This window comes from Scyliorhinus canicula, chromosome 31 (genome assembly GCF_902713615.1).
Source record: "Scyliorhinus canicula chromosome 31, sScyCan1.1, whole genome shotgun sequence".
Taxonomy (NCBI): domain Eukaryota; kingdom Metazoa; phylum Chordata; class Chondrichthyes; order Carcharhiniformes; family Scyliorhinidae; genus Scyliorhinus; species Scyliorhinus canicula.
Window position 1 is genome coordinate 10,939,691 of NC_052176.1, and position 27,335 is coordinate 10,967,025.

The 27,335-nt window shown below is 45.1% G+C and overlaps 2 protein-coding genes and 3 non-coding genes across 5 annotated transcripts; 3 read left to right on the forward strand and 2 right to left on the reverse strand.

Annotated features, from left to right (window-relative positions):
• The first annotated feature begins 302 nt into the window (after positions 1–302).
• LOC119958901 (late histone H2B.L4-like) lies at positions 303–2,063 on the forward strand. Its single transcript, XM_038787426.1, has one exon. It carries the CDS (start codon positions 791–793, stop codon positions 1,175–1,177), a length of 387 nt encoding a protein of 128 aa, XP_038643354.1. The 5' UTR covers positions 303–790; the 3' UTR covers positions 1,178–2,063.
• Positions 1,888–8,734, reverse strand: LOC119958862 (zinc finger MYM-type protein 1-like). Its single transcript, XM_038787366.1, has 3 exons — positions 8,702–8,734; positions 4,845–6,912; positions 1,888–1,995 (listed from the first exon to the last, which is right to left on the reverse strand). Exons 2-3 carry the CDS (start codon positions 6,903–6,905, stop codon positions 1,888–1,890), a joined length of 2,169 nt encoding a protein of 722 aa, XP_038643294.1. The 5' UTR covers positions 6,906–6,912; positions 8,702–8,734.
• A 4,425-nt stretch (positions 8,735–13,159) lies between these two features.
• trnap-agg lies at positions 13,160–13,250 on the forward strand. The gene is given in 2 exon segments: positions 13,160–13,195; positions 13,215–13,250. It is a non-coding gene; the product is annotated as a tRNA-Pro (tRNA).
• Positions 13,251–16,457: 3,207 nt separating this feature from the next.
• trnas-uga lies at positions 16,458–16,539 on the forward strand. The gene has a single exon. It is a non-coding gene; the product is annotated as a tRNA-Ser (tRNA).
• A 6,585-nt stretch (positions 16,540–23,124) lies between these two features.
• Positions 23,125–23,206, reverse strand: trnas-uga. The gene has a single exon. It is a non-coding gene; the product is annotated as a tRNA-Ser (tRNA).
• Positions 23,207–27,335: the final 4,129 nt, after the last annotated feature.

Below are 27,335 nucleotides of genomic sequence, written 5' to 3' on the forward strand. Positions count from 1 at the left end.
AGAGTAAATCCCACACTCACACACAGTATCAGAGAGTGAGTAAATCCCACACTCACACACTGTATCAGAGAGTGAGTAAATCCCACACTCACACACTGTATCAGAGAGTGAGTAAATCCCACACTCACACACTGTATCAGAGAGTGAGGAAATCAGACACACTGTATCAGAGAGTGAGTAAATCCCACACACACACACTGTATCAGAGAGTGAGTAAATCCCACACTCACACACTGTATCAGAGAGTGAGTAAATCCCACACTCACACACTGTATCAGAGAGTGAGTAAATCCCACACTCACACTGTTTCAGAGAGTGAGTAAATCCCATACGCACACACTGTATCAGAGAGTGAGTAAATCCCACACTCACACACTGTATCAGAGAGTGAGTAAATCCCACACACACACATATTTCAAGACACTCCTGTTCCTGAAGGAATCCCGCACTCCCGCACAGTCGCTCTGTGGTGAAGGATCCCTCTCACCGACGGCCAGGTGACATTTTCCGGTGAATCTTTGCACAAGGACAAATTGGGACTGGAGATAATCTTTCTGAAATGTATTTCCTCCTTGTCGTTAGGAGGTTTGTGATTGGTGGAAAATCTTAAATCTGATTGGTCTGTTTACTGATGCAACAAAAATTTTCAGAACATACCTGGCTGTCCTCATTTTCACAATGTCCAATCACAATCATTCCTTTCCCCATTGCTCATTAGCATAGATGTGAGGCTCTGTCTATTTAAGCAGCGCTCGGAAGGGGTTTGCTTTATTTCTGGGTGAAACTGAAGATGGCTGACGAGAAGAAACAAACATCGAAACCAGATTCCAAGAAGGGAGCCAAGAAAGTCATTAAGAAACCGGCAGTAAAGGGCGGCAAGAAGCGGCGAAGGTCGAGGAAGGAGAGTTACTCCATCTACATCTACAAAGTGATGAAGCAGGTTCACCCCGACACCGGCATCTCCTCCAAGGCCATGAGCATCATGAACTCGTTCGTCAACGATATTTTCGAGCGTATCGCGGGTGAGGCTTCCCGCCTGGCCCATTACAACAAGCGCAGCACCATCAGCTCCCGGGAGATCCAGACCGCCGTGCGCCTGCTGCTGCCCGGGGAACTGGCCAAGCACGCCGTGTCGGAAGGGACAAAGGCGGTCACCAAGTACACCAGCTCCAAGTAAAACTGCACAATGGACTGAAAACCACCCCAAACACAACGGCTCTTTTAAGAGCCACCCACAATTTCTGTGAAAAAGCTGCACCATCTTTTCCCGCATTGACTTCATGAGAAATCTCTTTGTGGAGGATAGAGATTTATCCCGTTCCAGAATGTTGTGAATGTGGCTTCATACCCGCCCGTCACAGACAGTTTCACACAGAAGAGACATTCAAACTGAATTGAGAGCGGATTTATAATCAGTCTGGTATTTGTGACGGATAATGAGGAGAAGCACAATTTCAGGAGGGAATTATTTAAATTTAATGATAAATATATTCAGAGTTTAACAACTGGTGAGTTAAATTCACAAAAGATTTGGGTTTTTTTTCTCTCGGGTGACCTGGTTCCCGCTCCCGGAACAGAGTAAAGGCGGGAATGAAGAGGTTATTTTCGGGCTGATGTGTTTATTCCGCAGTTTCCCAGCGGACGGAATCAGCGAGATTTGAGCACACACAGGACCTGTGTCCATTGCAGCGCTTTAAGATCTGCCTCTCCCCGGCCCTCCCTATTCTCCGGACACAAAGCTGCCTGTTCCACCGGCGGGATAGAGTCGGGGATTCTCTCCACACTTCCCAGTGTAACATTACCGGCCGCTTTCAGTAGAGAGGCTCAGAAATCAGCCCTTTCTGTCTGTCCCTGTGTAGCCTGTGTGAAGGAGTTGGTTGGTAATCTCTATGTTTCTGCTTTTGCAGAGAGCTGAGATTTGCTCCGTTTAAAATTGCTGAACGGGGTCTTATTACCGCCGGTTACAGATAAGAGACTGACAAATTCAAACTGTTCCTAAAATAGAGCCAGGATTCTGGGAGGGAAAATCCAATAAACAGATCACAAAGTGTGAGATTCAAATAGTTTCCTGAACATTGAGCCGTTCCGTTATTTGGGATTTTCCTGCACTGAAATTGGCGGGAGTTTCGAATTTGAAAATATCAGCCAATCAAAACCTCAAGATTCTTCTCCCTGGCCTGTGATTGGTTAATTGTTGACTGCACTTAAGTTGTTAAATATATGTTGTTTCCACAGACAAATACCAGAATATTCTGAACATGAATAAATGTGACGTCTGCTCCACACAAGTTACAGGGAAGAGTGTCGCCAGCTCCTCACACACAGTCCGGACATTGTCACTGACAGAGCACAGAGACACAGACAGGTCATCAGTTCCACAGTCTCAGGCAGCAGAAATAGTTCCAGAGACACATTTTCAACCCATCAATCAAACAGCAGGAGAGACAGACGCTGTGTCCATGTCACCCTAACTCAGTACCACTGACAGGAGGCCCCATAAATCCCAGTGCAAATTCTCACCCTCTCTCATCCTCACTGTATCAGTTCCACAATGGAGCAGGCTTAGTGAAATAATCAATATCAGAGAAAACTGGTTTCCAGTTAAGAATTACACAATTAACCTTAATAATGTACTCTGAGATTCGAGTTAAATACGAGTCACATCACTCACATCAGGGAGTAAGATCCACCCTCACACTGAGTCCTGGAGCATGTCAGATTCAGGATAATTCTCAAACAGTTGTTGAGAGTAAGATGCTGAAAGGCTCTGTACTCACTCATCAATAGCAGTCACAAAAAGCAACAGACTCAACAATTGTACCTCTGAGAGATTTAGAAATGGTTAAATGACTCTCAGAGAGGAAACAATAATAACATACAAACGGAAGACTGCTCGCACACACACACAGGTATACACACACACAGCTATACACAAGTATACACTCAGATACACACACAGTATTCAGGCCCACACACATTATACACACAGAGTTACAAACACACATACACTCAAACATACACACAGGTATACACACACACAGCTATATATATATATGCACGTGTACACACAGTATACAGAGCCACACATTATACGCACACAGTTGTACACACCCACACACACAGGTATATACACTCAGGCACATAAACATTCACACATATTCTCAAATACACATACATATATAGAAACACATATGTGCACACACACAGATATACACAGAGACACTTACATTGCATCAGATAAATATTTTATCCAGCTACAGTGAAGTAACAGCGATATATTTCCAAAACAGGATGGTGAGTGGCTGGAGGAGAGCCTCCAGGTCGTGGTGTCGCTCTGTGTCAGCCGCCCTTGTCCCTCTCTAGATGGTGGTGGATGTGGGTTTGGAAGGTGTTGCCAAAGGAGCCTTGGTGACCAGCGCCGGCCCTAGGGTTGCTGGCGCCCCGGGCAAGCTGAACTTCGGCGCCCTTGGGGAGGGGGGGGGCGGGGCCTGGGAGGGGGGGCAGGGCCTGGGAGGGGGGGGCAGGGCCTGGGAGGGGGGGGCTGGGAGGGGGGGGGGGGGTGGCTGGGAGGGGCGGGGCCTGGGGGGGGAGGGCCGGGCGGACCCGCAGGGGAGGGGGACCCGCGGGGGGGGGGGCGGACCCGCGGCGGGGCGGACCCGAGGGGAGGGCGGGGGGGTGGCGGACCCGAGGGGGGGGCGGGGGGGGGGGGGGGGAGCGGACCCGCGGGGGGGGGGGGGGGGGGGGGGGGGCGCCCTGGGGGAGGGGTGCCGCCCTGGGGGAGGGGTGCGGTACGTTTCAGCACCGCCACTTCAGCGCTGCCGTTTCAGCGCCAGGACTTTTCAGCGACAGGACATTTCAGCACCAGAAAAAATAAATCATACAGCAGGAAAAACAAGACCTTGGGGAACTGCCCCTCATAAGCATCCTCCAGAAGGAACATCCCAAGTACCCAGGGACAACAGGATACTGGCCATATCATTGGACCTGCACCCCATCCAAATCCAAACCTCTCCCGTCCCAGCAGGGAAAATGTACTGTCCCCATTCATATTAAGAGGAAAAGGATAATCACTCCAGCCCCAGCCAGGGGGACCCCGGGAAACTAACCCGACCAACAGAGTGCACCATGATTAGAAATAACACTCTCAAGAGAGACGAAAAGAATGAAAGGAGCAGGATGCAGTCATAATAATAGTCCTTGGGGGGAGTGATAATTGATTATTGAAACCGCATGAGCAGATGGTAAATTGTTTTCTAACCTACACCAGATGACATGTAGTTCAACGGAGGGTTTTTCAAAACTCTCACTGACAGTTTCAGCTTTTTCTCCCCTATGTTTAAAGAGCATGGGATTTTTATCCCCATGTTTAAAGAGAAGCAAATTTTAAAAGCATCAGACATGACATTTAAGCAGACCTTGGGGGTGAGGCTTCTGTATCTGGGTTCTGCACACCACTTAGCACACAGTAATAAAACTCCAAAAAAAGGCCAAATAACTAAGTGTTATAACTAAGTATACCTGTGTCACCACCTTTGCACTGCAGCTTTTTGGCTCCCCTGTTAATCTCGTTGCGCTTGTAAAGTGACCTGTGAATGAATGAGCGCTGGCCAGCTGAAATTTTTGGCGCTGAAATTTTTGACGCTGAAACGTCCAGGCGCTGAAACTGCAGCGCTGAAACGTCGGCGCTGAACTGTCCCATTCCCCTGGGGGAGGGCGGCCACAGCGGGGGAGGGCGGCCACCGCGCATGCGCTGGTTGGCACCGGCCCAACTGCGCATGCGCGGGACCCGAGTCTGGCGCCCCCTAGCACATGGCGCCCCGGGCGACTGCCCGAGTTGCCGGTGCCTTGAGCCGGCCCTGGTCGAGTATTACATTGAACACATGATTATGAAATCTTTTTTCTGGGTCATCTGCATTTGGAACCTCGTCAATGTACTCATATTCAAACAGCTTCCTTTTCCAGCTTATTCTTTTACTTCTGAAAATGGGCTCTACATCTAATTCTGTAGCTAATTCTTTTGCTGACTCTAGTGCTTTTTCATATCCATTTGCACGATAATCAATTAAGTAATCAGTGACATTATTCATTAATGAAACTGCGGTAGACATTTCCACAGAGGTGTTCTGCATAGTTTTACTGACAACATTTACTTTGCCTAAGACATCATACCAGACATTCAGCATCACTAGAAAACTGTAATCTTCTATTTGTGTTACAAGAGTCTCTGCTTCATGTCGCATTGCAGGATCAGAAGCAGGCATTTCTGAAAGTTCATAAAGAGCTTCTCGGATTCCTATAATTTCATATTTAATGGCTTTGACGCATTCTAATCTGCACTCCCATCTAGTCTCGCATAAAGGTTTTGCAGTGAGGCATTTAACATGTTTTTTCAGTGCATGCCATCGGCAAGGAGAGGCAGAAAACAAAATATATTTGCGCTGGACAGTACCAAAAAATGAAGTGGATTCCCGGCAACTTGTTGCCCTGTCACCAACCACTAAGTTTAGGCTATGACATCCACATGGCATATAAAACGCCTGTGGATTTTCTTTCATGATCCGTGCCTGAACCCCTTTATTCTTTCCTTTCATATTTGAACCATTATCATAGCCCTGACGTCTGCTGTTATGTAAGTCTAGCTCGCTCGCTCTCAGAAAATCAAGTATACTTTCATATAATCCTTTGCCTGTAGTATCTATAACTGGTTTATAGTTAACAAAATGTTCCTTTATTGAAATGTCTTCTACATCTAAAAATCGTATTGTAAATGAAAGCTGCTCCACATGACTTATATCTGGCGTACAGTCTAAGATAAGACTAAAATATTTGGCTTCTTTAGCTCGGTTTAATATATTTTCCTGAACAGCATTTCCCAACAAATTGATTATTTCATTCTGAACATTTTTTCCGCAACAGTGAATGTGAGTTTCTTTAGACACAACCCGACGTAAATGTTCACTCATTGGCAGATCATATTTTCCAAGTAGCTCGACAAGACCTAAAAAATTCCCATTGTGCGGTGTAAATAATGTGTCTGAAGTTCCTCTGAAAGCCAAATTATGTTCAGCTAAATACAGAGTGATGCTCATTAAACGTTCCAAAACTTTACACCAATGCTCTCGTTCTTTTCCCACTCGTGACTGCATCCCCTTATCAATAGATTTATTAGTCTGCAATCGCAGTGATGTTTCACACCACTCCTTAAGACATTCCAGATGATGTACTGCATTTTCATGTGACTGCAAATATTCATGAGCATGCTTCCAGTCATTAATTCCAGATTTTCCTAACAATGACTTATTTGAGAAGCCAAAAATTTTGCAACAAAAGCAATACATTTTATTGGTGCTCTCTGAATTAATAAGCCACCTTCTAAGAAAATTCGCACCGTTGTTTATTTTCCTATACATCATTGTCACAGAGAAACTACGTTTATTTGCATCTTTTGGAAAATTGTACTGTTTATTAATAGGATGCGGCCCATTCATAATGATGTGATCACTTTCAGCCATTGATAATTCATCTGGCCAGTGTGCTGGATCATTGTAGTTGATATTTCTTTTGGGGGAGTTTTCAAATTTACTTTCAACATTCTCAGTATTACCTGCTGTGACATTATTGCCTAAGTCGTCAACAGCATTACAATTGTGATCCTGATGTTTTAATTCATGCATGCAATTGTTCTTTCCTTCAGAAAGTAGAGTATCTTCAGTTGGTTTGACTTCACAATCATTAGATGACAAATCTGGAGAGATAGATGTAGCTGAAGAAGTTGAGCCTGCATTGTCCCCACTGTTAGACTTAGGACTGAAAAAACTTGATAGCTTTGGGTGTTTCCTGGCTGCTTCTTCTTGTTGAAGACGTCTTTTTCTGTTTTCATAGCCGGATAACTTTTTTGGAGGCATTTGCTATCTAGGAAAATAATAAAACAAATCTAAAATGGAATATAATATATATGTATAGTATATACACACATATATATATATATATATATATATATATATATATATTGTTGGTGAGTGTAAGATACTGGTCTTTTTGTTCCAGTCTTATGAGGAACTGTTCAGAATAAATCTGTTTACCACCAGTGTGGGTTTTCTTCATATAATGCTCTTCACGTTATTGTGATTTGTCCGTGTGTCAATGTCATTGCGTCAACATCAGGGGCAGCACGGTAGCCTTGTGGATAGCACAATCGCTTCATAGCTCCAGGGTCCCAGGTTCGATTCCGGCTTGGGTCACTGTCTGTGCAAGTCTGCACATCCTCCCCGTGTGTGCGTGGGTTTCCTCCGGGTGCTCCGGTTTCCTCCCACAGTCCAAAGATGTGCGGGTTAGGTGGATTGGCCATGATAAATTGCCCATTAGTATCCAAAATTGCCCTTAGTGTTGGGTGGGGTTACTGGGTAATGGGGATAGGGTGGATGTGTTGACCTTGGATATGGGGTAGGGTGCTCTTTCCAAGAGCCGGTGCAGACTCGATGGGCCGAATGGCCTCCTTCTGCACTGTAAATTCGATGTAAGTCTATGTAAATCAGATTCAGATAATATAAAATATAGTCAGGGTCAGTCAGTTGCTTAAATGTATTGTAACTGATGAATTTTGAAAACCTAGTGTGTCTGGGCGAACTCTGAATCACGCAATAAGCATCGACGCTTAGGTTTCAAAATTCAGCCTTGCAAATAAACTTAACAGATAAGGTTAACTCGGCAAGGAGTACCCAGAAACTCCCTCCAAATGCTATTTACGGCGGCAAAGTCTGCCTCGTGTGTGTGTTTTTTTAAACAACACTTCGAGAGAGCACCAGAAGTATAATGAAATTTCGGGAAGCTAATTAGACCCAGTTAGTTAATCTACAATACCTGACTCTATTATAAGAGTTATAAAACTCTATATTTTATAATAGAGTCAGGTATTGTAGATTAACTAACTGGGTCTAATTAGCTTCCCGAAATTTCACTATACTTCTGGTGCTCTCTCGAAGTGTCGTTGAAACAAACACACACACGAGGCAGATTTTGCCGCCGTAAATAGCATTTGGAGGGAGTTTCTGGGTACTCCTTGCCAAGTTAACCTTATCTGTTAAGGTTATTTGCAAGGCTGAATTTTGAAACCTAAGCGTCGATAATTATTGCGTGATTCAGAGTTCGCCCAGACACACTAGGTTTTCAAAATTCATCAGTTACAATACACTACAGTCAGTTGCTTAAGTGTATTGTAACTGATGAATTTTGAAAACCTAGTGTGTCTGGGCGAACTCTGAATCACGCAATAAGCACGACGCTTAGGTTTAAAAATTCAGCCTTGCAAATAAACTTAACAGATAAGGTTAACTCGGCAAGGAGTACCCAGAAACAAGAAACTCCCTCCAAATGCTATTTACGGCGGCAAAATCTGCCTTGCGTGTGTGTTTTTTTAAACAACACTTCGAGAGAGCACCAGAAGTATAATGAAATTTCGGGAAGCTAATTAGACCCAGTTAATCTACAATACCTGACTCTCGCTGACCTAAGGTGCGCATTCCAATTTCCACCAAGAGGGCTAAATAGGCATAGCAGCTCAGAAACTGCAGCGCTCCGAGGAGGAAAAATTCCGAGCCAGTCTCAGAGTCTGAGGCATTATTCTCCTAAAGTTTGCTTTCAGCCCACTTGTGGCTGTTCAGCTTATTGTATCCCAAACTAAGATTGTGAGGGTTTAACTCACAGTTTGTTTAGTCCCTCTCTCTCTGATTCTCTCTCTCTCTCTCTCTCTCATTCCTTCGACTGGTTCCTTTTCTCTCCTTCAAACAAGTTAGTTTTTTTTTGTCTCGTGATGGGATTTTGTCTCGTGATGGGATTGGCGCCCCCGAGCACATGGCGCCCCGGGCGACTGCCCGAGTTGCCGGTACCTTCAGCCGGCCCTGTGTATTTGTTTCAGTGATTCTTCGTTGTGGGTCTAAAGGAACAAAATGTCATTTTGTATCTGGTGTATAACATCGGTTGCAGGTCCTGTGTGTTGAGGAAGCCTTGTTCAAACGTGTGCATGAAGATGTTGCAATGAGGAATTAATAATCACCCAGGACTCCGGATAAATTTCCTCTTCTCTTCTTGGAAATAGTCTGGCTGGTTGGATTGGCGAGTTGACGAAGTTGCATTCACCCAGGATCCTATTCCGTCTCCTGTCCTGGATGAATTTCCTCCTGTTTGAACACGGGAGGAGTTATTTGTCTACTTGTCTGTGAAAGCAGCACCAGAAGCAGCTGTGGAGTGAGTTTCCAGTCGCCAGGATGCAACTGTCTAATTGGATCCATCACGCCGCTCAGATCTCAGACTCTCAATACCTTCGTATGAGGAACAGGTCTGCGTCAGTTCCGTCTTTGTTAAATGGAGAAAACAGGAAAAGCACATCGAGTTTGAAATGAAATGGCGATGAAGAAATAATTGAAATCGATTTGTGCACGAAGCAAATCCTTTGCCATAACGCGTCAGGATGGCCGAGCGGTCGAAAGCGCAGCGTTAAGGTCGCAGCTTTCTCTGGAGGCGTGGGTTTCAAATCCCACTTCTGTAATTCACTATTTCTCAACGAGGTTAAGTATCTCCAGCAAAATGCTCAACTCCAGGGAGATCCAACACCTCTTATTCAATGGGGAATCAGAGGTTTCAGGCCATGAGATTCCAGCTGGAACCCGCATAGCCAAATCCCACAGGCAGAAGCCCAGTTCAAGGCTGAATGGACTGTTTATTGACTCTGGTTGAGGAATTAATATTGATCCCAGGACACCGGGTAAAATTCATCTACTTTTGTTGTAAATAGTTTGGCTGATTGGATTGTCTAGGTGACTCAGAAGACCTCTTCCAGAATCCTCTTGTGCCGCCTTTTCTGGATGAACTTCCTCCTGTTTGCACACTGAACGGGTTCTTTGGCTACTTGTCTGTGAAAGCAGCTGTGGAGAGAGATTCCAGTCGCCAGGATGCAACTGTCTCATTGGATCCTTCCCGCCGCTCAGATCTCAGACTCTCAATATCTTCGTGTGAGGAACAGGTCGGCGGCAGTTCGGTCTTTGTTGATCGCAGAAAACTGATCAATGCAGCAATGAGAAGCTCCTGGACCCCCCAGCGGCTTGGACAAGGATGACACTCAGATACAGGACTCTGGCTGGGGTTGAAAAATAGGAAAAGTACATCTAGTTTGAAATGAAATGGCAATTAAGATACAACTTAAATCGATTTGTGCACGGAGCATATCCTTTGCCATACCGCGTCAGGATGGCCGAGTGGTCAAAGGCACTACGTTAAGGTCGCAGTCTCCTCTGGAGGTTTGAATCCCACTCCTGATATTAACTTTTCCTCCAGGTGGTTACGTTTCTCCAGCATAATGTTCAACTCCTGGATGAACCAGATCTCCCATTCAATGGGGAAGCGGTAGTCTCAGGACATGAGATTCCTGGTTAAATTCGCAACCCAGGACCCCACAGGCAGAAGGCCTGTCCGTGACTGGTTAATCTGCTCACTGACTACGGTTGAGGAATTAATATTCATACCAGGGCGCCGAGCAAAATGCCTCTTCTCTTCTCGTAAATAGCCTGTCTGGTTGGATTGTCGAGGTGACTCAGTTGACTTCTCCCAGAATCCTTTTCTGCCGCCTTTCCTGGAGGAACGTCCTCCTGTTTGCACACTAGAGGGGTTATTCGGCAACGGGTGTGTGAAAGCAGCACCAGAAGCAGATATGGAGGGAGGTTACAGTCACGACGATGCAACTGTCCAATTGGATCCATCACGCGGCTCAGGTCTTAGTCTCTCAATACCTTCGTGTGAGGAACAGGTAGGCGGCAGTTCGGTCTTTGGTGATTGGAGCAAACTGATCAATGTAGCAGTGAGAAGCTCCTTAATCCCCAGCGCCTTGGATAAGGTTGGCACTCTGATACAGGACTCTAGATGGGGTTCAAAAATAGGAAAGGCACATTTAGTTTCAAATGAAATGACAATGAAGATATAATTTGTTGCACTTGATGATCATGAGTGATGTACGGTGGACTTTGGGAACTTACTGGCCAGAAACTTCCGAACTCTATTTTTGTTTTAATGGACAGCTACAATCCACGTGTTTATTCTATAGCACAACAATGAATAAAAGTAAATCAGTGTTCAGCAATTTCTAACATCCCAGACCTCCAGTTTGTTCCTATTGAGAACCCCGTCCTCGATGGAAACTTTTTCTCTAAGAATTGGACCTCCGCCGCCTTGGAATCCGGCAGCAATACCTGCAAGATCTGATCTGTAACAAAATCACAGAATAATGCAATGTCCCCTCGTGACTGACCCTTCTCCTGAGGGGAACAGGTGCTCCCTATCCGCCCTGTCTATACCTATCATAATCTAGTACCCCTCGAACAGATCACCCCTCAGTCATCTCTGTTCCTGCAAGAGAGAAAAAAACAATCCTATCCAACCTCTCTTCAAATCTTCAATGTTCCATTCCCAGCAAAATCCGGCTGAATCATATCTACACCCCATTCAGTGCAGTCACATATTTCCTGTCATGTGGTGACCAGAATTGCACACGGTACTCCAGCTGTGGCCTCACCAACATTCTTTACAACTACTACATGATCTGTCTGCTTTTGTAATCCATGCCCCGATTGATAAAGACAAATATCTCAGATGCCTTTTCCAGCACCCTATTAACCTGCCCTTCTGCCTGCAGAGATCTATGCACACACACTCCAAGGTCCCTTTGTTCCTCAGTGCTTCCCAGTGTCAGGCCATTCACATTAATCCTATAATAATATAATATACTTTGTTGTCACAAATTGGCTTATCTTAACACTGCAATGAAGTTAATGCGAAAATCCCCGACCAAATGCATCATATCTTATTTTTCAGGGTTAAAATCCGTCAGCCATTTTTCTGCCCATTTGACCAGCCCGTCTATATCTTCCTGTATCTCAAGACCCTCAACCTCACTGTAAACTTGAAACTCAGTGAAAGGATTTCACTCTCCTCTCGGAATCTGATCACCACCTCAATCCTAACATTCAGCTTTGGTGGGCAGACAAGACAACTTCCTTCCAGCAGCCCCCCCCCCCCCTCCAAGCACAGACTGGATAATATCCCAAACTCCTAACCTGCTATTGACACATTGCTCCACCACTTTTTTCTCTTCACAAAATTCCAGCAATTTCATACCAAATCTTCAGACCGTTGATTTGCTCTTCAACCAACACATTGTCCTTGATTAATTCCATCTTTGGAAGAGGGGTTCGACATTCCGAGGTACTCTGCAGACATCCGGTTGCTGGTGATGTATCAAAGGAGGCCAACAACCTGAAAGAAAGCCTCTCTCACAGCCCTGTGAGCATGGCTCCATTAGTCGGTCCAGTCAATACCTGCAGAATAGATAACAATGGAGAGAAGTTAGAGCAATTTCAGCGTCACAATTCTCTGGACATAGAGGATTCAAAATAAAACATTTTTGAAAATACTGAACAGATCCTCTGGGAGCAGCACTCAAGTCAATGGGGAAAATCCAATGGATTTCTAGTAGAAAGATATAACAGCTGGATGATGACAGCTGAAATCAGTCCTCGCGTTACAATCTCTGTAGATATTCCAGTGAATTGAAACATGCAAAGGGCATACTTTTCGACTAGAAATCCAACACATTTCCCACCGTTATGGAAGATGTCAATCGCACAGATGGTCAAACGGAATATGGCTGGGCTGGGATTTTAATCCATATTTTTCTTTGGGGAACAGACACTTTCACGGACTAAGTTACAGAGTGTGACGATGTTCAGTTAGAACATAGAACATAGAACAGTACAGCACAGAACAGGCCCTTCGACCCTCAATGTTGTGCCGAGCCATGATCACCCGACTCAAACCCACACATCCAACCTAAACCCGGAACCCAACAACACCCCCCTTAACCTTACTTTCATTAGGACACTATGGGCAATTTAGCATGGCCAATCCACCTAACCCGCACATCTTTGGACTGTGGGAGGAAACCGGAGCACCCGGAGGAAACCCACGCACACAGGGGGAGGACGTGCAGACTCCACACAGACAGTGACCCAGCCGGGAATTGTACCTGGGACCCTGGAGCTGTGAAGCATTTATGCTAACCACCATGCTACCCTGCTGCCCCTAATCACAAGTTAATCACACAAAGTAGCAGGTCGGCTCGTTGGTCTAGGGGTATGATTCTCGCTTAGGGACTTTCATTTGCGGTAAAATGCGAGAGATCCCGGGTTCAAATCCCGGACGAGCCCAGTTTTTGGGGTGGAGGTGTTGATCTTTCCAGGAGCCGGTACCCTTTCCAAGAGCCGGTGCAGACTCGATGGGCCGAATGACATCCTTCTGCACTGTAAATTCTATAATTCAATGAACACTGGTAATACTTTAGGTATCTGTGAAAAGAGAAATAGTTAACATTTCACATCCTGACCTTTCATTGCAATGACCTGTTTCTCTCCCCACAGAAGCTGCCGGATCAGCTGAATATTTCCAGCATTTTCTGTCTTTGTTTCAGATTTGCAGCACACGCAGTATTTTGATTTTGGGTCAAAGGACAATGAGTTGCCCTTCCTGCCCTCTGGGTTATTGCAGGTCTCTCTGGCTGTGGCTGTCGCTGATTCGGCCAAACATTTAAAATCTAACATTAATTGTCCTTGAGAATGGGGGGTGGGGTGATTCTGGTAACGCTGCAAATCCATATGGTGTATGTACACACACAGTGCTGTTAGGGAGGGGTCCCAGGTTTGGATGGTGCCTAGCTGAGGAAAAGTCAATGTCAGGAGTGGGATTCGAACCCTGACTTCCGGAGAAAACTGCGCCCTGAACTCGGCTGCCCTGACGTATTTGAAAGGTTCGGTGCGATTAGGACGGAATCGGATGCTCTTTCCGAGGGTCGGTAACGACTCGATGGGCCGAATGGCCTCCTTCTGCACTGGAGGCATTCTATGATTATTTAAACAGGGTGAAAATGGCAGCATCAGGGCACAAGGACAAGTTAAGATCGCAGACCAGAGTAAGTGGCCTATGTAATGACACATAGAACATGAAAAATGATTAGATAAATACATTTATTGTGGACTGGTGCCATCTGCTGGCTGAACGGGAGCCGTACGACACGGACATTTTCATTCAGAAGCATTTTAAATTGGAGTGAAATAACATAAACATAGTAAGACTTTTTTTACGAAACAATTTATCAAATGAATGCAAAGCATCAAAAGGATTCAACGTTGGACAGTAAGTGATGGGGGTATCCTGGTGAGCAGAGTTGCCTTCCAAGCTAGTTGAACCGGGTTCCATTCCCGGCCATCGCAATAATAAATTGATCGGAAGCATTTGCGTGATTTCGTGGGTTTCGAACTGGAGAAAGTGAGGTGGCTGGAGGTAGGAATCTTCGCTTGTTGTAAATAGTCTGGTTGGATTGTTCACATCCGTCTGAGAGGGGAAACTGTGATCTCGGTTTCTATTGTGGTTTATTATTGGATATTGTTACATATCCTTATTGCCCCTCTGTAGGTATTCCTGGAAATTTGTATATAATCTTTTCCCCTTCTCGCTGTTAAAGGATTTGAAAACACTGAAAAACTCCTGGTTCTATCTTTACCAAATGCCATGACTGTTAATAAAACATAACTCACTCCAATCAGTGGAGATGTGATATTATCATCATTAATACTCACACACCACAGCAGATGTTGTCTGTTTTCCTCAGTGAGAGTCAATTGACGAGCTTCCCTATTTTGCTACTTTGAGCGTCATAATGCTGTAATGCTGTCTGCTTCATTCGTGGGAACAATGTCCGGATCACACAGGAAGCAAGACTTTGATACTAATTTACTGAAAGGAAAAGGCGGATGTTCTGCAGGGTGATCGCGACATGTTTGCTTTTGGTGTGAGTGAGACTATAAATAGCAGATGATGGTTTCGATCCATCGACTTCTGGGTTATGGGCCCAGCACGCTTCCGCTGCGCCACTCTGCTCCTTACCTCCACTCTGTTCGCAATTACTACTCAGCCGTGGGCCAGATACCGATGCACCTGCTCCATTTCTTTCTTCAACGAAAACCCGCGTGTTGTGAAGCTCACCCTGGCTGGACAAAGACACAACCATCAGCACGGCTGTAACAGACAGAGAAAGACACACAGAAAAACAGGATGAGACTATCAGGGCACACACTCAATGCCACACACAAAAGGTGCCGAGCAAACCAGCAGGATACTGAGATGGACAAACTGTTTATTTAGGAAAAAGGGATTTTCCGTTGCACAAAGATAGGCAATTAAATGTATTTCCTGCTGTGTCACTGTGCTCTCTGCTGTGGAACTGTTCCCTCTGCTGTGTCACTGTTCTCTATGCAACTGAGCTTTCTGCTGTGTAACTGTTCTCGCTGCTGTGTCACTGTTCTCTCTGCTGAGTAACTGAGCATTCTGATGTGTAACTGTGCTCTCTGCTGTGACACTGCTCGCTCTGCTGAGCAACTGAGCTTTCTGCAGTGTCACTGTGCTCTCTCTGTCGTGGAACCGTGACTCTGCCGGTGACAGATCTTCACTGTGGTTGTGTCAAATCATTCCCTGTTGTGTAAATGTATTCCTAGCTGTGGAAAAATGATCCGTCTGAAGCAGAACGTTTCTGTACCATTACTGGGACGAAATTTCAATTCCAGATTTATTAAATGTTGTCACGTCAGGTTCGTTCAGATTTCTGGTTTCCCAGTCCAGCAACATAAACTTGCGTTCCTGCTATCAATACATTTCATTCAGCTCTATGTTCTCAGGTAATAATATGCAAGCGTCCAACATGGGGGTGATACCCAGTACCTTGAGATTAAGAGCCCCATACTCTACCGACTGAGCTAGCCGGACTGTTGCTAAGATAATTATTAAACCTCTTCTTGGGGAGATTAGGTGAGACGCTCATTCGGAGGGTCAGTGCTGACTCGGTGGGCCGAATGGCCTCCTTCTGCACTCTGGCTCCTAAGAATCCATAATACAAGGAGGGTGATCCTTGTTCCGTACTGCCACTCTCCTCCTGGCTTGTTCTTCAATCGCGATCCGGGGAGAACTTCTGGAATGATGACACGTCATCATTTTAGTTGCGTCATCACGTGGCCTTTCGGCTTGCACAGGTCTCCTTCTGTGCTACAATTTCTAGATTAGATTATTTTAATTTTCTTCCAGACTGGTCCGTTCGATTTGAAAAGAAACATGCATTTCTAATATATTTCCCGTGTCACTGATGTTGTTCCACAAACTATTTAATCAGTGGAATTGCGAGTTTAGAGAGCTGAGGTTTTCGAGTCTCTCAAGGCTTCTCTCCAAACCCAATGGTCATTTTGCACGAAGGTTCAGTCCCATCTCACATAAACCCCGCGGCTCCGCTGATCGCTTGAATGCAACAGTGGAGTGATTCCAGGCTGGTTTTAGAATGTTTTGTACCGACCAAATGACTAACGTGAAGCGCAGCTGCGATGGCCGAGTGGTTAAGGCGTTGGACTTGAAATCCAATGGGGTTTCCCCGCGCATGTTCGAACCCTGCTCGTGATTCAAGATGTTTGTTCAATTCCTCACACAAACTCGAGAATCAATCGGGTTTTCGATTGGTTATCTGTTAACAGACATCTCGATTTTACGGGAATGGTTCAATTTCTGACGATAGATTGGAGATTTTGGGAATGTTCCCCATGGACAGAATAAGTCTGAGGGTAGATTCGATCGAGATGTTCAAAATCATGAGGGGGCTAGGCGGAGTAAATAGAGAGAATCAGTTCCCCAAGGTAAATAGAGCAAGAACGAGAGGGCACAGATTTCAGGGGATTTGCAAAGGAAGCAGATGTGATGTTTGATAAATAGACACTTTTGCACATCGAGTGGTTGGGGTTTGGAATGCACTGACTGGTTGATGTGAAGCATTCAAGAGGGCATTAGGTGATTACATAAATAGAAGCAATGTAGAGGTACGGGGAAAAGGCAGGGAACGGCACTAAGTCATATTGCTTGTTTGGATAGACGGTGCAAACACGATTGTCCAAATGACCTATTTCTGCGTTGTAGCGATTCTCTAATTCTGTGATCGTGTTTCACCAATTCACCGTATAAATCAAGAATAACATTCTTTCCATTATGTTCAATTCCTCTCGTAATGTAGGAAGAATTCTACTGAACTTCTTACTTACTTGTTGTACTGACAGACTCAGTTTCCGTGATTCATACAGTAGAAAACCGGGATCCCTGGTAATTTTGCAGCCGTTGGGCATGGAAGTAAAGTTCTGTTTATTTTTACTCTACCTGCCAAAGCGAAACCCTGCGCTTTGTACACATTGTTTTGGAGCTGCCAGGTTTCTGTCACTCACTAAACCTCTCTGTACCCGTCTATAAGCTGCTTATGTCCTCTTCACAACATTTGGCGCAGCACGGTAGCATGGTGGGTGGCATAAATGCTTCACAGCTCCAGGGTCCCAGGTTCATTTCTCGCTTGGGTCACTGTCTGTGTGGAGTCTGCACGTCCTCCCCGTGTGTGCGTGGGTTTCCTCCGGGTGCTCCGGTTTCCTCCCACAGTCCAAAGATGTGCAGGTTAGGTGGATTGGCCATGCTAAATTGCCCGTAGTGTAAGGTTAATGGTGGGATTGTTGGGTTACGGGTAAAGGGTGGATACGTGGGTTTGAGTAGGGTGATCATTGCTCGGCACAACATCGAGTGCCGAAGAGCCTGTTCTGTACTGTTCTATGTTCTATACTGCACTCCCTATCTCTGTGTGATTTTCAGAACTTCCCCACACAATGAACGTATCCAGATATAAAATCCATGAACATGCATAACAACTCTGTGAGGCTGACGTGGTTTAACACGCAGCCTTCGGATCGGCATTCAGAAGCGCTATCGTGCGCCACAAGACCTCCTGTCGAAGAATAAATGTTAATGCTGCCAGATTTCCTCATTTATACATTGATTATATTCGGTGAAGTGACGATCAAAAGAGAATCATGAAAGGAAACAGAATATTCGCCCCATCCTTTCCTTCTTTACTTTCTGTGGATTTACATCGAATGGAAGAGGAACAGGAAAAACAAATAACCGGAGAGCAGAAACGCAACATTATCCTGTGGGGTCAAATTATTCTCAAATATCTCACTATATTGAGTGAGTGAGAAATACTTTAGCCTTTAGAGTTCAAAATGAATCCGAATCTGATTGAATCCACGAATGATAGAGTTTTATTTCCTTTTGTTTTTAATCGGTGAGATGCTACAAACTGTGGACCAGCAGTGACCCAAGTACAAGGGAACAGTTCCATCCTTTCTTTTCATCCCTCCTACATTGTTGTCTCCGTTTCTCCTTTCTCTCCCAGATGCTAAAATGGCGGGAATTCCAATTAAATCTCCTTATCATTCGGTGTGTTGACAATTCCAAACGACATTGAAAATTCCAAGCGAATGGATTTGTTATTATCCATTGTTGCTCCCTGTTTTTAGTGTGTTGTATTCTTTCACTGTCTGTTTATGATCATTGTTCCGTCTTACTGTCTGTTCTGGTGAAGATCAGCGGCATCTCCCGCCTCGCCGGCTTGAGGCTGTTCCTCGCCAATCATAGAAACATAGACGATAGGTGCAAAAGGAGGCAATTCGGACCTTCGAGCCTGCTCTGCCATTCAGTTAGATCATGGCTGATCATCCAACTCAATAGGCTAACCCCCCCCCCAATATTATTTGATCGCCTGCGCCCCACGTGCTTTATCCAATTGTTTCGTGTAAACAATCTATCCTCCACTGTCTTGTCGAAAGCTGCAAGATGATCTATTCATTACGACTGTGACAAATGTGGTGGTGTTAAGATTATGTGGTGCAGATTTACATCATCCTTGTTTGGAGCTGCCTGTCAGAAACAGTCTGGAAAGTTGGCTGAACTCTTCCCGCTGATGTATTTGCCCAGTTTGCAATCTGTCTGAGGAGGGAACAGACTGACTCTGGTCAACAGCTTTCAAAGATTTTATTTGTGTCTAAATGTTTGTTCTGAGAATGTGATGAGTTTTCTTCTGTGACCTTGCTCTGATGGGAAAGGGGAGAGTGATTGGAGCCACCTTTTCGAAGGAAGTTCGGGGCGGCAGTTTCACTTATCTGGGGACATTGACAAACCTACTCCTGATTTCTCGCCTAAAAACCGACTCTGGTGGGATTCGAATCCACAATCTTTGAATGTCTGAACACGACAGCGACTAGAAGTCCAACGCGCTATCCTTTGCGCCACAGAGCCACACCTACAGCTCGCTTCCATCCCCACATGGGGATTTCTGTAGTTGTCCAACAGGCAGTTCAAAAGTTCAGTAATTCGCACAGTGACTGCATTTCAAAAGTACTTAATTGTCTGGAAATGTTTTGGGCCGCCCTGTGGTTATGAAAAGCGCTACAGAAATTCCAGTGGATATCCGAAAGGACACAGACAGGTTGGTGCAATTGGAGGACATGTAGCAGACAAGGAATGATGTGATTTATTTTTGTACGAAGAACAGAAGTAGACAATATAAAATAAAGTGTCTATTTACAAAAAAAGAGTGCAGGAACAGAGAGAAATGAATGGACATGTGTACAAATCATTGAAGATGACACGGCAGGTTGTAAGAGTCGTTTATAAGTCAAACAGTGTCATTACTTTATTAATAGCGGCACAGAGTAGAAGATGACAGAGGGGTCATCTCTCCCTTTTCAGCTCCTGACTGCAAAGGCGTTTCTTGTGAAACCTTTTATTGGAAAACCTCTTTACCTCGAGGGAGGCGGGAGTTTGGAACTCGCTGCCTGAAAGGGTGGTGGAGCAGAGACCCTCATAATATCTAAGACGTATTTAGATGGGCACTTGCGATCCCAGGGTACACGAGGCTATGTACCAAGTGCTGGGGAATGGGATGAGAATGGTTCGGTTGTTGTTTTTGACCGGCACAGATCCGATTGGCTGAAGGGCCATTTCTGTGCTGTATGATTCGATGACTTTATGATTGAAATACAACATGTGTTTGCAGCTGTCCCTGTTTATATCCTGTTGTATTCACAGGAACAAACAGACTGGGCTGGTCGTTGTGCACCTTGAGACTGTTCTGCCCGACATTTAGATTGAGTAAGGGCTTCGTGTATTTTAACTCCAGCTCCCTGACAGGATTTCAGAACCCCTCCACAAACGACAGTCTTATTGATTAATAAAGATCCCAGAGACGGTTAATCAGCGATAATCACAGCCAGAGAGACCTGCAATAACCCTGAGGGCAGGAAAGGCAACTCATTGTCCTTTGGCCCAAAAGCAAAATACTGTAGATGCTGCAAATCTGAAACAAAGACAGAAAATGCTGCAAATATTCAGCTGATCCGGCAGCTTCTGTGGAGAGAGGAACAGGTCGTTGCAATGAAAGTTCAGGATCTGAAATGTTAACTATTTCTCTTGTCACAGAAACCACAGATCCGTCAAATATTTCAGGCATTCCGTTTTGTTCAGCTGAACATCCTCACACTCTGTAGCTGAGATCAATCCCAGCAGAGTGTTACTGCGTTTGACCTGATCTGTGTAATTAACCACTTCCTCCATAGAGTCAGAGTCATCGATTTTTACAGCAGGAAACACGCCCTTCTGCCCAATTTGTCCATGCCGCCATATTTCTATCACTAAGCTCGTCCCACTTGCCCACGTTTGATCTGTATCCCTCTGTATCCACCCTGCCCAGATAAATAGCTAACTGTTTGTTAATGGAAAACATTATACCGCCTCGACCACTGCCTCTGGCTGCCCGTTCCAGAAGCTCACCACCCAATGTGTGAAAATAAATCCCCTCTGGTCTCATTGGCATCTCTCCCCTCTCACATTAAACCTATGTCCTCTATTTCTCGGCTCCTCTACCTCTGGGAAAATATGTTGACTCTCTGCCTGATCTATGCTCCTCATTATTTTATAGACCACTATCAGATCCCCTCCATGCCTCCTACGCTCCAGGGCAAAAGTCCCAGCCTATTCAGCCTCTCCTTACACCTCAGAATATCAAGTCCTGGTAGCATCCCCGTAAATCTCTTCTGCACTATTTCTAATTTAGCAATATACTTCTTATAATAGGGTGACGAGAATTCAACATATTATTCCATTTGCGCTCTTACCAATGTCGTGTACAACTTCAACACGACGTCCCAATTCCTTTACTCAATATTCTGACCAATAAAACCTAGCATGCTGAATGGGTTCTTCAACACCCTGTCCCCCTGCGACTCCATCTTCAAGGAGCTCCGAACCTGTCATCCTCGATCTCTTTGTTCTTTAATTCTCCCCAATAATATAACAGCTTTAATTCGGTATTTGTTCCAGAATTGCAGGTTTAATTTGTTCTTCATTTTCCAGTGGATAATTTACAGACATATCAACAAAAGGACTCATTTCAGTCCAATGGTTAAAACTTTCGACGAGAAATCAACTGGATTTTCCCCTTTGACTTGAGTCCTGCTCCCACAAGATCTGTTCAGTATTTAAAATAATAATTTGTTTTGAAACCTCTTTTTGCACCGAATGTTGGCACTGAAATTCCTCACACTTCTCTCCATTGTCACCTACTCTGCAGGTATTGACTACACCGTCTAATGGAGACATGTTCACAGGGCTGTGAGAGGGGCTTTCTTTCAGGTTTTAGGCCTCTTTTGGTCATTGAACAACAACCGGATATCTGCAGAGGAACTCGGAATACCGAACCTCTCTTCCCAGGATGAACTTAATCAGGGGACAAAATGTTGTTTGAATACAGAATAAAAGGTTTGAGGATTTGGGGTGAGATTCCTCGAGTTTTGGGAAGAGAGCGATGTTGCAGAACAATGTGATAATAGTGGGATACGAGTTTGGGATATTATCCAGTCTGTGCTGGGGGGCTACGGGAAGAAAATTGTCTTGTCTGCCCACCGAAGCTGAATGTTGGGGTTGAGGTGGTGATCAGATTCCGTGCGGAGTGTGAAATCCTTTCACTGAATTTCACGTTTACAGCTCAGGTCCTCGAGGAATCGCTCCTGTATTCCCAGGAGGAGGTGGTCTCATTCTTAAAGCAAAAAATCTCCCATCGAGGACGGGTTTCTCAATAAGAATAAACTGGAGGTGGGGGACGTTAGAAACTGCGCAGCACTGATTCACTTCATTCATTGTTGTGCCCTGGAATAAACAAGTCGATTGTAGCTGTCCATTCAAAACACAAATAGAATTCGGAACTTTCTTGCCAGTTATTGACCAACTGCACCCGCTCCAAATATATTCCCCAAATTACTGAACAAAACAAAATCAAGCACAAATCATATTTTAAGAAACTATGACAGTGTCTCTGAAAACAATATACCAACACCTCATAAAGATTCGATTTGCTGTAACAATTCACTACGAACCGTTTCAATGTCAGCCGTAATTCCTTGCCAGTTCTCAGACAGGCACTGATTGGTTAGAAGTCTCCTTCACTTTTCAAGGTTCGGCTCAATAAAATCAATCACAGTCCCATGATCTGCTTCTCTCCTGGTCTCAGACACACCCACTTTTTACAAATGCGCACTAACTGGTTTTCAGAGGAAGAGTCAGACTGCAGTCATCTCGTTCTCTCTCGATCTCTTTATCTCAGAGCCACCTCACAACCAGGAATGGAACTTCTTACAGAGCCAAGGATGGAATAGTTTGTCGATTCTTCCACTGATTCAGGACCGTCCATCACCAGGAACTATCGGTCCAAAGAGTTGGGGTGAGATGGGGCTGAGTTTCACTGTGTATCCAATCAGTCCCCGGAGAAGCACAAAAACAGTGAGTGAGGGAGAGGGAAAGAAACAAACAAACAGATAGGGAGAGAAAATATGTTCCATTTCTGCCACGATCTTTTTACACAGAAATAAATTCAGCTGAATGAAACCAAACCACGTTTCTATTCGCTGCCGTTGCTGCTTATGCTTCCAAACATTGCAGAAAACGTTACTATTTATAGATTGTTGTTTTGATTGTGGGCACCTTATTCATCTTGATAATTCGTCCAAGTTCCAAAAAAATATTAAATATCTGACTGAACACGATAAGACTTGAAAACGGAAAGTCGGAGTTTTTTTCCAGTCAACGGCTTGTGGGGGGAGTTGACCAAACATTCCGGATCACAGTCGCTGCGAGCAGGGTTCGAACCTGCGCGGGGAAACCCCATTGGATTTCAAGTCCAACGCCTTAACCACTCGGCCATCGCAGCTGCGGAAAATGCGCCATTCATTAGCAATTTGGTCGATAGAACACATTCTAAAACCAGCCTGGAATCACTCCGGGGAGATGTTGCATGGCACTGCAGGGAAGATCAAAGGGGCCCCGGGGTTTATGTGAGGAGGGGTTGAATGTTCGTGGAAAATTACCATTTAATTTGGAGAGACGCATTGAGAGACTCGAAAATATCAGCTCCCTAAACGCACAATTCCACTGATTAAATAGTTTGTGTCACAATATGGACTACATTGGAAATATATTAGAAATTCAAATGGAACAGGACCACACTTTCCAGTCTGGAAGAAAATTAAAATTATGAAACGTAGAAATTACAGCACATGGGAAACCTGTGCAGGCCGAACGGTCACAAAACTAAAGAGCTGGTCATCGACTTCAGGAAGCAAAGTACTGTACACACTCCTGTCAGCATCAACGGGGCCGAGATGGAGATGGTTAGCAGTTTCAAATTCCTAGGGCTGCACATCACCAAAAATCTGTCCTGGTCCACTCACGTCGACGCTATCACCAAGAAAGCACAACAGCGCCTATACTTCCTCAGGAAACTAAGGAAATTCGGCATGTCCACATTAACCCTTACCAACTTTTACAGATGCACCATAGAAAGCATCCTATCGGGCTGCATCACAGCCTGGTGTGGCAACTGCTCGGCCAAAGGACCGTAAGGGACTTCAGAGAGTCGTGAATACCACCCAGTACATCACACGAACCTGCCTCCCATCCATTGACACCATCTACACCTCCCGCTGCCAGGAGAAAGCGAGCAGCATAATCAAGGATCCCTCCCACCCGGCTACCAACTTTTCCAACTTCTTCCATCGGGCAGGAGATACAGAAGTCTGAGAACACGCACGAAAAGACTCAAAAACAGCTTCTTCCCCTCTGTCACCAGACTCCAAAATGACCCTCTTATTGACTGCCCTCATTAATACTACACCCTGTATGCGTCATCCGATGCCAATGCTTAATGTAGTTTCATTGAAATGAAAATGAAAATGAAAATCTCTTATTGTCACGAGTAGGCTTCAATGAAGTTACTGTGAAAAACCCCTAGTCGCCACATACCGGCGCCTGTCCGGGGAGACTGGTACGGGAATCAAACCGTGTTGCTGGCCTGCTTGGATCTGCTTTAAAAGGCAGCGGTTTAGCTGAGTGAGCTAAACCAGCCCCTCGTATTTCTTGTATATCTTGTGTTGCCCTATTATGTATTTTCTTGAATTTTGTTTAATTCCCTTTTCTTCCCATGTAGGGAATGATCTGCTGAGCTGCTTGTAGAAAAATACCTTTCTCTGCACCTCGGTACACGTGACAATAAACAAATCCAATCCAATCCAACATGACGACCTGATGACGCAACTAATATGATCACGTGTCTGGATTCCAGCAGTTTTTCCCGGACTGCGGTCAGAGCACAAGCCAGGGGCAGCTGATCAATTATTAGCTCAGTCGGGAGAGCGTGGGACTCTTAATTGCCCGGTCGTAAATTCGAGCCCCCCCCATTGGGTGCTTCCATATTATTATCTGAAAATATTGACGCTGAATGAACTGTCTTCATAACAGAAACACAAGGTTATGTCGCTGGACTGGGAATCCAGAAGTCTGAACGAATCTTTCGTGACAAGATTTAATAAATCTGGAATTGAAATTCGTCTCATTAATGGTGCAGAAATGTTCTTCTTGAGACGGATCATATTTCCACAACTGTGAACACATTACACAACAGGGAGTGATTTGATACAACCACAGTGAAGATGTGTCACCGGCAGAGTCACGGTTCTACGACAGAGAGAACAGTTACACAGCAGGGAGCTCAGTTACACAGTAGAGAGCTCAGTTACACAGCAGGGAGCTCGGTTACACAGCAGGGAGCTCAGTTACACAGCAGAAAGCTCAGTTACACAGCAGAGAGCTCAGTTACACAGCAGGGAATACATTGATAAACAGGGCCTCACTGTGTGCAGCAGAAAACACATTTTCCTAAATAACCAGTTTTTCCACCTCAGTATCTTGCTGGTTTGCACTGCACCTTTTCTGTGTGTCATTGTATCATAGAACATACAGTGCAGAAGGAGGCTACCCGGCCCATCGAGTCTGCACCGACCCCCGCAAGCCCTCACTTCCACCCCATCCCCGCAACCCAACCACCTTTCCTAACCTTTTGGACACGAAGGGACAATTTATCATGGCCAATACACCTAACCTGCACATCTTTCGACTGTTGGAGGAAAACGGAGCACCCGGATATAACCCATACAGACACGGGGAAAATAAATAGGTGTGTATGTTTGAATAGTTTCTTCCTGCTTTTCTCTGTGCCTTTCTCTGTCTGCTACAGACGTGCTGATGTTACGTATTAACGTCACTTTTCCCAAACAGTAATTGTTATTGATAGGTACAGAAAGATTTCAACACTGACATTCAGCACCACTGTCTGATAGAGACTGAATCCCACCCTCAGATTCAGTACCAGACATTGACTAATAATGAAGGAATCAGCTCTCACAAACTGTTCCAGAGACTGAGGTGCAGAGTGTTCCCTCCACTCCCGAACACTACCTCAGTCAGGTGAGTAGCAGAGTTTGATGGGTACGACATGTATTCCACAATCACCTTCTCTGCGCTACATAACCAGCTGCAGTCGGCAGTCGGTGTTTGTGGTCCAGATGTTCTTTAAACAAGAGTTTTACACAAGAACCGTAACACATTTACACAATATCAGGGTATAAGAGGTTTGAGCAGAAGTAGGGCATTCAGCCCATAGAATATGCTTCGTATTTCAATGAGATCATGGCTGATCACATATGATATGATGTGTTATGATCTCATACGGTGGCACGTTGTCACAGTGGCTACCTCACAGCGCCAGCCATCCAGCTTCAATTCCAGCCTTTGGTCACTGACTGTGTGGAGTTACCGCTGTCTCTCCGTGTCTGTGTGGGTTTCCTCCAGGTGCTGTGATTTCCTCGCACAGTCCAAATGTGTGCGGGGTATGTGGAGCGGCCTTGCAGAATTGACCCTGCTGTCAATCATTTGGTCAGTCTGAGGGAAGTCACATCCTGAAGATGTCATACATTGATCCAGTTCTGAAGTAAATTAAGTCGCTTTAGTCCCTGATGACCATCGGCTGCTTTCCTCTTTGAGGGTGAGATCTGACTGGTGGTGATTTAACTTGAGGATCACCATACCTCAGGCGAGGAGCAATATTAGCAATAATAATAATCGCTTATTGTCACAAGTAGGCTTCAATGAATTTACTGTGAAAAACCACGAGTTGCCACATTCCGGCGCCTGTTTGGGGAGGCTGGAACGGGAATTGTGAGAAGGCGGGGTTTTCATGATTCAGTTATGTTATAACCATGTGATCTGAATCTAATTAATCTGGTTTTCTCTTTGTTAATATTGTCTCACAGTGAGGCAAACCTCACTGATTGGATAGATGAGTGATTGTTCTTCAGTCTTGTCATGGACGGACCCGCTGATATTGGAGGCATATCCTGTGTGGCAGGATTTAACTCCAACTCAGTCTATAAGATTGCGGATGATACCACTGTGGTTGGTCATTTCGCAACTAATGACGAATCAGATACAGAAGGTAGATAAATCACTTGGTTCCATAGTGTACCTAAAACAGCCTTTCCCTAAATGTCGGAAAGATCAAGGAACTGATCATCAAGCGTTGCACAACACGCACACCCGTCTACAGCAAAGGCTCCGAAGTGGAGGTGGTCGATCGCATTACAATTTTGGGGGTCACCATCACCAACAGTCTGTCCTGGTCCACTCACGTTGATGCAACAGTCAAGAAAGACCAACATCGTCTCTTCCTCCTACGGAAGGAGAAGACATTGGCCATGTCTGCATCGACTCTCACAAACTTCCACAGATGTGCCATAGAGAGCATCCTATCCGGCTGCCTCACAACCTGGTAGGGCAACTGCTCGGCCCAAAGTCGAAGGAAACTGCAGTGCGGTGAAGTCAGCCCAAAGCATCACACAAGCTTGCAGCCGCACTGTTTTTCTGCCGACAACTCCCGCTGCTGCAGGACAGCAGACAGAATTATCAGAGCCCCTCCCACCCAGATTTTGACTTTTTACAGACTATTG

What these genes read in the sequence shown, in the direction of transcription:
- LOC119958862 (XM_038787366.1), bottom strand. Translation starts at nt 6,905, where the DNA reads ATGCCTCCAAAAAAGTTATCCGGCTATGAAAACAGAAAAAGACGTCTT. An exon ending in TCGACCAGGGCCGGCTCAAG is followed by an intron (nt 1,996 to 4,844) that starts GCACCGGCAACT and finishes GCTCTATTTTAG; the next exon opens with GAACAGTTTGAATTTGTCAG.
- LOC119958901 (XM_038787426.1), top strand. Translation starts at nt 791, where the DNA reads ATGGCTGACGAGAAGAAACAAACATCGAAACCAGATTCCAAGAAGGGA.